Source organism: Cervus canadensis, chromosome 28 (assembly GCF_019320065.1).
Source record: "Cervus canadensis isolate Bull #8, Minnesota chromosome 28, ASM1932006v1, whole genome shotgun sequence".
Lineage (NCBI taxonomy): Eukaryota > Metazoa > Chordata > Mammalia > Artiodactyla > Cervidae > Cervus > Cervus canadensis.
The window spans coordinates 31,584,878-31,597,776 of record NC_057413.1 but is presented as its reverse complement, the minus strand read 5'-3'; the positions used below and the strand labels follow the sequence as shown (position 1 = coordinate 31,597,776).

The 12,899-nt window shown below is 37.9% G+C and overlaps 1 protein-coding gene across 1 annotated transcript in view; it reads left to right on the top strand.

The window, feature by feature from the left end:
* The first annotated feature begins 244 nt into the window (after positions 1-244).
* The window catches only part of LOC122429270 (putative spermatogenesis-associated protein 31C2), a 59,656-nt gene continuing 47,001 nt past the window's right edge, over positions 245-12,899 (top strand). The window contains exons 1-2 of the mRNA XM_043449499.1: positions 245-254; positions 615-655. Coding sequence (XP_043305434.1) covers positions 245-254; positions 615-655 — 51 coding nt within the window. The remainder of the gene's footprint in view (positions 255-614; positions 656-12,899) is intronic.

Genomic DNA, 12,899 nt, shown 5'->3' with positions numbered 1-12,899 from the left:
TGGGCAAGAAGTATTTCAATTTAAGGAATTGAGAAAAGGGGAAAAACAGTAACAGAATTTTGTAAATGAATAACGTTGCAGCTGAAGCTTGGTGTGTTGTTATGAAGTAGAGAAGAGAAGATATTGTGGCTTTATGTGTCTGTCCAGTATTTCGAAATTTTGTTTGGTTTCTGATTGTTTTGTTCCCTGATGTTTGGATGAATTTATGAATGAATCTTTGAGATGTTTGTGTGCCTGTAACCTGATGAATTCTGGTATCTCCCAAAAGGTTTCGTGATGTTTTAGATCATTGGAAGTATTTCTTAAAGAAGTAAAAATTCAGCTGAAGATTAAGATTGATATAAGCTGGGAGGAGGGATCAGGATGGGGACCACATGTAAACCCATGTCTGATTCATGTCACTGTATGGGAAAAACCACTACAATATTGTAAAGTAATTAGCCTCCAACTAATAAAAATAAATGAAAAAAAAAGATTGATATAAGCTGTCATTTGATGCAATGTTTTAAATCTATGTTTTAAATATTCTATTTTTATCTAAATATTCTAGGTAATTTTAACAAAACGTACAGATTTGTCAGCAGAACTAGACTTAGAAATGACATGAGAGGAAGAACAAGAAACATCTGATGGAGATGAAAATAACCATTCACAGGTATGTGAAAGTGTAAATTTAAATTTCTGGTTTAATGCTATTTTCTAGTCTTTAACAACATAATACAGTTTGCAACAAAGTTCATAACAAATAAAATTACCTTTCAAAAGTAGACTTTTAGAATCAACAGATGATCACTTAAGTTTTTATAGCACTTCAACCAGAAAACATAAAATATTGTTAGAGTCTACTGTAATTTATAGCTTGTCTTTGGAATTTAGGCAAAAAGCTCTCCTGACTACTGTTTACTTCTTCCATTTTTATGATTTCTTTACATGGTAAAGAAGGTGAGATCAAATACCAAATCATAGGATTAAAGAGTTGAATTTATGAACAATAGGACAATGATGGTCCCTGACCTAGATATGTGTAAAGAGAAATCATTGCCAGTGGTCAAGGTTTTCTGTTGAAATTGCCAGTCACTGGTGCCAAGACTAAAGATTCATTCTCTCTGATATCTCAGCATAGTTGACTTCAGTTCAGTTCAGTTCAGTTGCTCAGTCATGTCCAACTCTTTGTGACCCTGTGGACTGCAGCAAGCCAGGCCTCCCCGTCCATCACCAATTCTCGGAGTTTACCTAAACTCAGGTTCATTGAGTCAGTGATGCCATCCAACCATCTCATCCTCTGTCGTCCCCTTCTTCTCCCGCCTTCAGTCTTTCCCAGCATCAGGGTCTTTTCAAATGAGTCAGCTCTTCCCATCAGGTGGCCAAAGTATTAGTTTCTGCTTCAACATCAGTCCTTCCAATGAACACTCAGGACTGACCTCCTTTAGGATGGACTTAGGGATGAGCATTCAGCAACAGAGTAGATCATAGAATCAGCCCAACTGCCTATTAAAAGTATTGAACCTTCCAGAGTGGACCTTTGTTGTTAGGGTACAAATAATAACTTTATAGTTTATTTCATTTCCAGGTGGGAAATCCGTAAATATTATTAAAAATGCTTTATCCACTTTCATCGGTGGCTGTTAGGATTTAATATAACTGAATGTAGGGGCTTCCCAGGTAGATCAGCTGGTAAAGAATCCACCTGCAATGCAGGAGACCCCAGTTCAATTCCTGGGTCAGGAAATTCCCCCGGTGGAAAGGCTAGGATACGCACTCCAGTATTGTTGGGAGATCTGGGTTCAATCCCTGGGTTGGAAAGATCTCCTGGAGGAGGCTGTGGCAACCCACTCCATGTTCTTGGCTGGAGAGTCCCCATGGACAGAGGATCCGGGCAGGCTACAGTCCTAGGGGATGCAAAGAGTCAGACAGGACTGAGTACACACATAACTGAATTTAAGCAGATAATGTGTATTGATGTATAACATTATCATTATATATAATTTGCATTAATTTAGGAATTGGTTTCTCTTTCTGATTGGTGTTAATAGATTTTGGCTCCTCATAATATAAAGTTTGTCTGTTCTCCAGATATTAGTCCTTAAAAAAAAAAAAAAAAAAGCTTTCAAATGTGCTGTAGGGACTCCCCGTTTAAGATATAGTGAGAGGAAATATTTTTAAGGGAAGCCAGCATTTATAACATTAAAAATCATCTCCTAATTCATTTTTGGTAGATTTAATATACATGAATTAATTCAAACAAACAGGGACAAAATTGGGTTTTGAGTTCAGGTGTTTCTCCTATTTTCGGGTAAGGCAAGTTACTTTTCACCTAACCGCAAAAGGGTGAGGTGAGGACGAGGGCCTCTGGCCGGAAGTCGTCTCAGGGCCTCGTCCCCTTGGCAGCTGAACTGTAGCAAATACACGTAAACAGCTGCACAGGCGCTATTTCCTGGGACAGGCAGTGGAGAACTGGATGGTAACTGAAGGGGAATAGGGAGTTCACAGGAGTTTCCTATTTTATATTCAGAGGGGAGCTTTTAGTGTATATATGCTGCTAGAAATGAGCCAGCAGAGGACGTGTTTATTGAGTTGAATCTTGTTTCCATTTCCAATCTTGGAAAGCTTATTGATTGTATGACATTATCTTTCAACTATTACAGTAAACTAATTGTACACAGTACTTCTGTTCATATATAGTTTTGTGGTAAGGGCTTGTTCATTGGTTCTGAAGTGTAATATTCTTATGTAATTGAATATGCAGATGATTGCTTCAATTAATTCTATCATACATAGATTTTTAAAAATTATAGAATCATGAATATACAAACCCTTAGGCTATACTGAATAGGATTTAATTATTCCTTGGTGATTCTGGATGATCGTATCATCGTGAGTAGCTACGGTTTTGTAAGGTACTCTGAAACATCACATCATATTAACTTCATGTTGTTTAGAGATTCCTGGGAAAAGGGGAAATTTTTGTTTATATTCAGTAGAAAAAGCTATTGACAATCTTTCCTTAATTATTATTTTTGGATCATGAAGTTCTAAATTACTAAAACCATGCTTCCCATACTAAGAGTGTCGTTAACACATCTTGTGTGCTCAATAAGTGCATGTCAGATGCATGTAGAAAGAGCAGAATGGTTACATGAATGCCTATTGATGAATTTCTTTCCAAAAAGCAAGTCTTTATTGCAAGTAGATTTCCAATATTGCCTACATGGAAAGATGTTTGATTTTTCTAGAAATATGCTAAGATTCAGAAATCATTAATTATTTATAGCTATTGGTAGGCATGGAATAATAATATAGATTCATTTGCTATGATATTACTTAGAAAGACTTCTTTAAATCTCACTTTCTCAGCATGCTTTGGAGCCGCAGTGTTGAGGCCAGACTTCCTGGGTTTGAACTCTGAGTCTGTTGGTGACCTGCCGTGGGCTTGGACATGGTCCTCAGTCTCTCTGTGCCCCATCTTTCCCTGTGTAGAGACCTCATGCATTACCTGTCTTCGAGAATCACTGTGAGGATCAAAAGTGCCTTCAGATATGGCAAGTGCTGATCATAATGCATAGTGGTTGCATAGGAAGTCCTCAGAAGACTAATATCATGGTTATTGTGGTTTTCTTAAAAATGGGTTTCTTTCTTATAAGGAATTAAGGAATACTCCAAGATAGGTTTCACTGCCATAAAAGGTAGTTCTTATTGAAAATGACAACTGCCGCAAACCCTGGTATACTGCTTCCTATCAAATAACACAAGTAATGTTATATTTTTCCTTTTCCTTTCATCTAAATTCAATGCTTTATTAGTATTATTCATATATTTTCTTTGTCCATTAATGCCACTCTTATTCATTGTTTAATCTTTTAGTAAAAAATTACTTCCCAGTGCAAAGGTTTTATGTAAAAAGCGAAAGTTTAGATATTGTTTGTATTTTTAAATATTTAATATTAGCCTGAAAAGAATCATTTGTTATTTTAGGGCTGCAAAGAAAACATCTAATGAAAAGAATAAGGTATAATAAAAAAGTTAATTATAAAAAATATCATCCTAGTAAAATATATTTTGTAAAAGGAATAGTGTCAAAACAGAAAATCTTCATATGTTGTAGAGACATACACTTTGAGAACTTAATTTAGAAACACTATTGATCAAAGTATCATTTTGATAAAAATCTGTCCTTTTAAGAAGTGTCTATTTTTCATTTAATGACGAGGTATTTATCACCTTTGCACAGTTAGTATATTTTATAAATATTTTAAGGACATTGTGAAACAGTATTGTTTATATGGAGGTCAAAGCACAGATTAATGACGTGAGCTACCTGAATGACTGAACTCAGTCATCTGAAAGTGCTTCCCAGGATGGTGATGTCTTCACTCTAAGATTTCCACATTGCAAGTAGAACCACTTGGCTTGAGGTATAAAGGTAGGACCATGGTGTAAATATCAACAAAAAGCCTGTTTGTGTATAGTGTAGTAATACATGCTCACCTTGTCTAGGACTGCTCTAGAGCTATGGATATTACAGTGCTGTGCATCTTATAGATATGTTTTGTATTAAAAGACAGTGAAAGTGAGTGTATACGCTGAGCCTATGATCATTCTTACTGTACCTGAATTTATAATTTTATATATATACATATATATGTCATTATTTCATTTCTCTTTCTCTTCTACTAGACTGCAAGCTAAACAAGAGCCAGGGTCATGTGTTTTATCTGGAGAGCTTAGAATAATGTCTTCCACTTGATAGACACTCAATATTTGTTCAGTGTATGGAGGAGTGGACATGAAAGACACAGTCCTTTATACTCAAAAATTACTCACATCAGTGTGTTTCTTGTTTCTATGTGTTTTCTTCTTGTTGCAGATTGTGTTAGCTTGTTGAAAATTCGGGATGCAATTCTTTCATGTGAAAGATAAATAGAACTTTAAAAAAGCCACTGTGAACTACTTAGAGGAGAAATTTAAAAACTGGAAAATAAGGTCCATGAGCTACAGAAAGAACTGTCGGAGAGAAAAGAAGTGAATCACAGTTAGGGCATCAGAAAGTGGAGTGGCAACGAGAGCTTGGCAGCTTGAGATACTGCACATCCTAGTTTTAAAGCAATATATGAACTGTTATTTACTTCAATACTGCAGAGACGTAGCTGTGTTATAATTTTTAACTTATCCTCTGGGATTTTACAGGGGAGAATACGTCGTTAGTATTCTGGAGTGTGAAATTCATGGAAATAATATAAGTTCTTAACAGTGAATGCTTCTAATGACTTAATGTATATTTTTCCAAATCATCATTTTCATGATCATACAGGAGTCCACCATAACGGAAACCTCATTCACGATTCAACAGATTGACTTTCGATTCTTTTTCACTTTTCTGTATTATGTTTAATCTTACAAGGAACATCTTTTCTACAGATTCATTTCTACGTTTCTAATTATTTTGAATTCCTTTTCTTTAATAATAGTGTATTATTTGGTTAAAGTATGAGAACGTTTAGAAACGGTCTTCGATCCATATTTCTAAACTATTCTTTAGAAAGTTTAGATTACTTTTCATTTCCACCCACAGAAGTATGAAGTAGCCATTTTTCTCAAGACAGAAAAAAATATTTATGCTGTTTTATTCTTAACCCTCTGCATGAAAACAGTGATCATTATTAAGTGTTCTTCACTGTATTTCCCATCATTTTACTATTTTAAACATTGTGAAGAGGGAATGAAAGTTACTGCAGCAGTGAATAGTCTCATGTTTTTTTTAAGAAGAGCTCTATGAATTTTGCAGATTGACCTTAAAGCAAGAAGAAGAGAAGAGAAGAAATGCTGAGATTTTATATGAAAAAATTAGGGAGCAGTTAAGAAGAAAGGAAGACCAATATAGTAAAGAAGCTGAAATGAAACAGCAACTTGAACTCACTCTCAGAGCACTAGATGGAACTGAAGACTGAGAAAGGATCTGAATCAGGTAGAGTAATCGTTGCTGAAAATTTCAAATTTCTAACACCATTTCATCAATATTATTTATAATATCCCATTTATTTAATATGTATTATTTAGATTTCAAACAAGGTGTTATCCCAACCTAGGTATGAACTGTGACATTCGTAGTTTAAGTGATTAGTTTCTTACTATTCTTGGCTTCTAATAGATGCTCTGTATGTGTTTTCTGAGTGGAGGACTGGATATAACTTGAGGTTAATTATTAACATAATGATTGGCACTTTTGATACATTAGACAAAATAATCTTCTTAATTCCAATCCATGTATTAATTTTGGGTTTTTAAATGTTAAAATACAGTCTAACTTGGCTTGAGACTGTGAAGGAACGAGTTAAATGCTTTGTAAAGAAATTTCCTTTCACAATAATATATCTGCATGCTTTTGCTCTGTGATAAATTTAGCAGACATTTAAATTAAGATCCAAGTTAATCACGTGAGATAAAGATTCTTGTGCTTGAAAAGGCTACTTCCTCTAAACAGTTTTATATATTTTATATTCTGCTTCTAAGCTTTTAACTGTTTTTTTTTTTTTTTTCTTTTAATGATATGGGCCCAAAAACTTCATACAGTGTCTCTCCAGGTTATGGAAGAGTGACATGACTCAGAAGCAGCTTTCTGGAGAACGGAATGCCAGAAGCTTACAGGAGGGAATCCTGGCCAATCACCTTGGCAAAGAAAAGCAGAAAGAAGTGGCTGATAAAGAAATGAACTCTTAGGTATTTTCTGTATTCATTTATGTGTGTGTATGTATCTGTGTATGTATGTATTTTATAAATGTGGAGTATGTACCATAGAAAATGTAGAGGCTTGTGAAAGCCTATACATCTATATTTTGAGGAGGGATGACATTTTTCATGTGTTGGATCAAGTAATATTTGTAATTCAGATCCATTTGTCTACAGCAGTCAGGTAGGGACATACGTTGACCTCATCCAAGGAGAGGCCTTTAATATTTTCTATAGGAATTGATCTCAAAATTATTGCAACTGTATCAGAGGAGCCGGCACCCTTCTCTGATTGCGCTTTAGGCCAAGAGGACGGCGTGTGCTCCGCCATCGCCTGCGCTGCACACCCGAGTCCCTCTGCTCTGGGGGGGAGTGTGTGCGCCGCTCCATGCCCGTCCTCACCTTCCGTGTCTCAGTCAGAGTCCGCTCCTGGCTCCACTCTCATTTCTGTAACCAGCGCCCTGTCAACGGCCTTTGAACGTCATTTACAGTTTTCCAGTTTGTGAAAACTGCAAGATCAGTTGTAAAAACATTTTTGAACACTTTAAAAAGTAACTTCTTCAAAATAAACTTATAAAAGTTCTGCCTACCCCATCCCCCCAAAAAAACCATACCTCTTGCTACTAACAATAGATACTCTTAATTTTTGGTAATGATTTCACTTCCTTGATAAATCATTAGGGTCGTTTATCACTTGCACTGTTGGTAAGGAGGAAAAGTACAGGCAGTTCAGAGACCATATTTTGGATGTCATTCTTGTGAGGAAATTAATGCTTTGCTCTATGTAGGGTCCTATTTTAGTACAAGGAACTTTTAAAAACAGTGATAGATATGATATCATATGTACTTAGTGATAATTAATAAGTGTTTTTCATTGTCTTTCACCCTATCTTACTATTTGAGACATTACAAAAAGGTATTGAAAGTTATGGAAGCAGCAAATAATCTCAAGGTTGTCTAAGAAGAGCTCTCCAAGTTTTACCTATCACCATCTGTGTATGCACCGTGAGTGAAGTAAGAGGCTTATTCTGTGTTGATGTGTTTGCACCAGAGAAGTGGCCGTGGTCTGATGTACGAGGACAGGTGGAGTTGGAAGACCTGCTGCTTATTATATTTCTAGCTTCTTCCTTCCCAGAGTCGTTATAGCTGATGAGCTAACTGATGTTTTTGTAGAAGTGCTTAGTGCAGCTGTCAATAGGTTTAATTCTTGTAATTGACTATTAAGATGTTAGAACAGTAACATATTCTCAAGAAAAAAACTTTTTACAAAATGAAATCTGTTTAAATATGTACAGAGCTAAGGCTCTTATTGTAGGGCAGCTGTACATGTTAGGGATCAGCTGTATAGTTTTTAAAGCTAGCAAGTGGTGGTGTGTACTGGACGTATTTGTCATATTTGTTGGGATAGTTTTATTTTTATTCATGTCAATTTGAATTAATTTGGGAAACATTTCAGCATTGAATCATTTATTTTTATAGCCTCTCAACTGTTTCAAGGCATCTACTTCTAATACAATCATAATTTGGAACTCAAGTGGTGAGCTTTACCCAAACTCTTCTTGATTTAATCTTCCATCTGCTATTTATGATTTACATAGAAGGTTTTTGCAAACGATTTGGTGATAATTCTCATTTTAAGGGTCAGTTACTATCATTTAGGTACACGCTTGTCCACTAAAACTGAAGGATGGCAGGATTCATGAGCAGCAGGAATGGAGGAAGTCAGGGACAGGGTTGTAACAGCTGCATTCCGAAGGCAGCTGTAGGCCAGGTTTTCGAGGCTCCTTGAAGGCATGGGAGCAACCTCATTTTTTAAATTTGATGTTTCTTTTATATTGAAATGTACTTGATTTCCAATTTTGTGTTAGTTTCCTCTGCAGGGGAGAGCTAGTGAGCCTAGGTCTGTCTGGAACATTCCTGAATCCTTCGGGGATACACTCTGTGTGTCAAGCTGAATACAAGACCTAGGGGGCAAAATTTGCATTTTTCTCTCAGGGAGCCCTAACGTGGTGTGGCCTAGCAACTGCTTGAAAATCCATCAAATTGCTGTTTCCTTCCTTCTGACAGAGCTAGCTTTGCTCCCCCCTTTGGGATTTCTGAAGCAAGGGGGCAGCACGAGACACCTCGCCTGTGATCCATTTGAGGTGCAAGGTGACCTCGACCAGGTGACCACAGTATGGAACCTGGCCCTCTCAGACACGCTCCCACAGCCTGCTTCCTCGTGGGCAGTACTGCTATGACCTAGGAATGTGTTTGCAAGGCTCGAAAAGTGCAGGGAGACACGCAGCCCTGACTTTGCAATTTAGGCCCTTGGATCAGGCCTGGAGGTCTGACGTCTGAGAAGTGAAACACTTGCTGCAAGATCGAGGCCTGGAAACACTCTCTGGGGCTGCCTTTCCTGGCTCCAAGGAAGATAGCTTCCCCAGCCGCCTGTGGGCTGAGAGTCACACACGGCTGGAAAGCGCTTGCTTGGAGGTCATTTGTCAGTGGCAGTGGCCCCTGAGCCCCGGTGCCTAGGGAGGGGTCCCACACTCAAAGGGAAAGTCAAAGCGACGTCCAAACGTCTGTTCCATCACGTTTCCTCTGCAGGAGAGATCTAGTGAGCCTAGGTCTATCTGGAACATTCTTGGATCCTATGGGGACACACACTGTGTGTCAAGCTGGATACTGGTCCTAGGGGGCAAAATTCACATTTTTCTCTTGGGGAGCCCTAATGAAGTGCGGCCTAGTAAATGCTTGAAAATCCATTCAATTGCTCTTTTCTTCCTTCTGACAGAGCTAGCTTTGCTCTCCCCTTTTGGATTTCTGAAGCAAGGGGGTGGCCTGCAACTCCTCGCCTGGGGCCAATCTGAGGAGCAAGGTAACCTTGAGGAGGTGGCCACAGTATGGAACCCAGCACTCTCAGACTCACTCCGGCAGCCTGCATCTTCATGGGCAGTACTGCTATGACCTAGGAATGTGTTTACAAGGTTCGGAAAATTCAGGGGGACACATGGCCCTGACCCTGGAATTTAGGGCCTTGGAGCAGGCCTAGAGGTCTGACGTCTGAGACATGAAACAGTTGCTGTAAGATAAAGGCCTGAAAGCACACTCTCTCTGGATGCCTTTTCTTCCTCAAAAGAAGATAGCTTTCCCAGCCTCCTGCGTGCTGACAGTCACACGCTGCTTGTAAGCATTGCTTGGAGGTCATTTCTGAGTGACAATGACCCCTGAGGCCCTACACCTAGGGAGGGGACCCACACTCACAGGGAAAGTCAAAGCAACATCCAAAGGTCTGTTCCATCATGTTTCCTCTGCAGGAGGGATTTATTGAGTCTAGGATTGTCTGGAGCATTCTTTTTTTTTTTTTTTTTTAATTTTTTATTAGTTGGAGGCTAATTACTTCACAACATTTCAGTGGGTTTTGTCATACATTGATATGAATCAGCCATAGATTTACACGTATTTCCCATCCCGATCCCCCCTCCCACCTCCCTCTCCACCCGATTCCTCTGGGTCTTCCCAGTGCACCAGGCCCGAGCACTTGTCTCATGCATCCCACCTGGGCTGGTGATCTGTTTCACCATAGATAGTATACATGCTGTTCTTTTGAAATATCCCACCCTCACATTCTCCCACAGAGTCACATGCGTCTGTGCTGTATTTCTGGTCCTTTTCTGTTTGCATATAGGGTTATCGTTACCATCTTCAAATGTCCATATATATGCGTTAGTATGCTGTAATGTTCTTAATCTTCGTGGCTTACTTTCACTCTGTATAAGGGCTCCAGTTTCTATACACATTCCATTAGACTGGTTCAAATGAATCTTTTTAACGCTTGATAATATCCATGGTCATATGTACCACAGTCCCTCACTTCGCATTCCATCTGCGATGGGCATTCTAGTGGCTTCCACGTCCTGGCATTATAAACAGATATTTAATGTCATACTTATCACCTTTCTTAGATAACATCCAAATTTATTTTTTCGTCTGCGATGAACATTGGGGTGCACGTGTCTCTTTCAGATCTGGTTTCCTCCGTGTGTATGCCCAGAAGTGGGATTGCTGGGTCATATGGCAGTTCTAATTCCAGTTTTTTAAGAAATCTCCACACTGTTCTCCATAGTGGCTGTACTAGTTTGCATTCCCACCAACAGCGTAAGAGGGTTCCCTTTTCTCCACACCCTCTCCCGTATTTATTGCTTGTAGACTTTTGGATAGCAGCCATCCTGACTGGCATGTAATGGTACCTCATTGTGGTTTTGATTTGCATTTCTCTAATAATGAGTGATGTTGAGCACCATTTCATGTGTTTGTTAGCCATCTGTATGTCTTCTTTGGAGAAATGTCTGTTTAGTTCTCTGGCCCATTTTTTGATTGGGTCATTTATTTTTCTGGAATTGAGCTGCAGAAGTTGCTTGTATATTTTTGAGATTAATCCTTTGTCTGTTTCTTCATTTGCTATTATTTTCTCCCAATCTGAGGGCTGTCTTTTCACCTTACTTATAGTTTCCTTTGTAGTGCAAAAGCTTTTAAGTTTCATTAGGTCCCATTTGTTTAGTTTTGCTTTTATTTCCAATATTCTGGGAGGTGGGTCATAGAGGATCTTGCTGTGATTTATGTCGGAGAGTGTTTTGCCTATGTTCTCCTCTAGGAGTTTTATAGTTTCTGGTCTTACATTTAGATCTTTAATCCATTTTGAGTTTATTTTTCTGTATGGTGTTAGAAAGTGTTCTAGTTTCATTCTTTTACAAGTGGTTGACCAGTTTTCCCAGCACCACTTGTTAAAGAGGTTGTCTTTTTTCCATTGTATATCCTTGCCTCCTTTGTCAAAGATAAGGTGTCCATAGGTTCGTGGATTTATCTCTGGGCTTTCTATTCTGTTCCATTGATCTATATTTCTGTCTTTGTGCCAGTACCATACTGTCTTGATGACTGTGGCTTTGTCGTAGAGCCTGAAGTCAGGCAGGTTGATTTTCCAGTTCCATCTTCTTTCTCAGGATTTACTTTGGCTATCGAGGTTTTTTTATTTCATACAAATTGTGAAATTATTGTTCTAGTTCTGTGAATACGTTATAGGCTGATAGGGATTGCATTGAATCTATAGACTGCTTTGGGTAGAATAGCATTTTGACAATATTGATTCTTCCAATCCATGAACACGGTATGTTTCTCCATCTGTTTGTGTCCTCTTTGATTTCTTTCATCAGTGTTTTATAGTTTTCTATGTATAACCTAACTCTACACCTAAAGCAATTAGAGAAGGAAGAAATGAAGAACCCTAAAGCAATTAGAGAAGGAAGAAATGAAGAACCCCAGGGTTAGCAGAAGGAAAGAAATCTTAAAAATCAGGGCAGAAATAAATACAAAAGAAACTAAAGAGACCATAGCAAAAATCAACAAAGCTAAAAGCTGGTTTTTTGAAAAAATAAACAAAATTGACAAACCATTAGCAAGACTCATTAAGAAACAAAGAGAGAAGAACCAAATTAACAAAATTAGAAATGAAAATGGAGAGATCACAACAGACAACAGTGAAATACAAAGGATCATAAGAGACTACTACCAGCAGCTCTATGCCAATAAAATGGACAACTTGGATGAAATGGACAAATTCTTAGAAAAGTATAACTTTCCAAAACTGAACCAGGAAGAAATAGAAGATCTTAACAGACCCATCACAAGCAAGGAAATCAAAACTGTAATCAAAAATCTTCCAGCAAACAAAAGCCCAGGACCAGATGGCTTCACAGCTGAATTCTACCAAAAATTTAGAGAAGAGCTAACACCTATCTTACTCAAACTCTTCCAGAAAATTGCACATGAAGGTAAGCTTCCAAACTCATTCTATGAGGCCACCATCACCCTTATTCCAAAACCAGACAAAGATGCCACAAAAAAAACTACAGACCAATATCACTGATGAACATAGATGCAAAAATCCTTAACAAAATTCTAGCAAACAGAATCCAACAACATATTAAAAAAATGATACACCACGACCAAGTGGGCTTTATCCCAGGAATGCAAGGATTCTTTAATATCCACAAATCAATCAATGTAATACACGACATTAACAAATTGAAAGATAAAAACCATATGATTATCTCAATAGATGCAGAGAAAGCCTTTGACAAAATTCAACACTCATTTATGATTAAAACTCTCCAAAAAGCAGGAATAGAAGGAACATA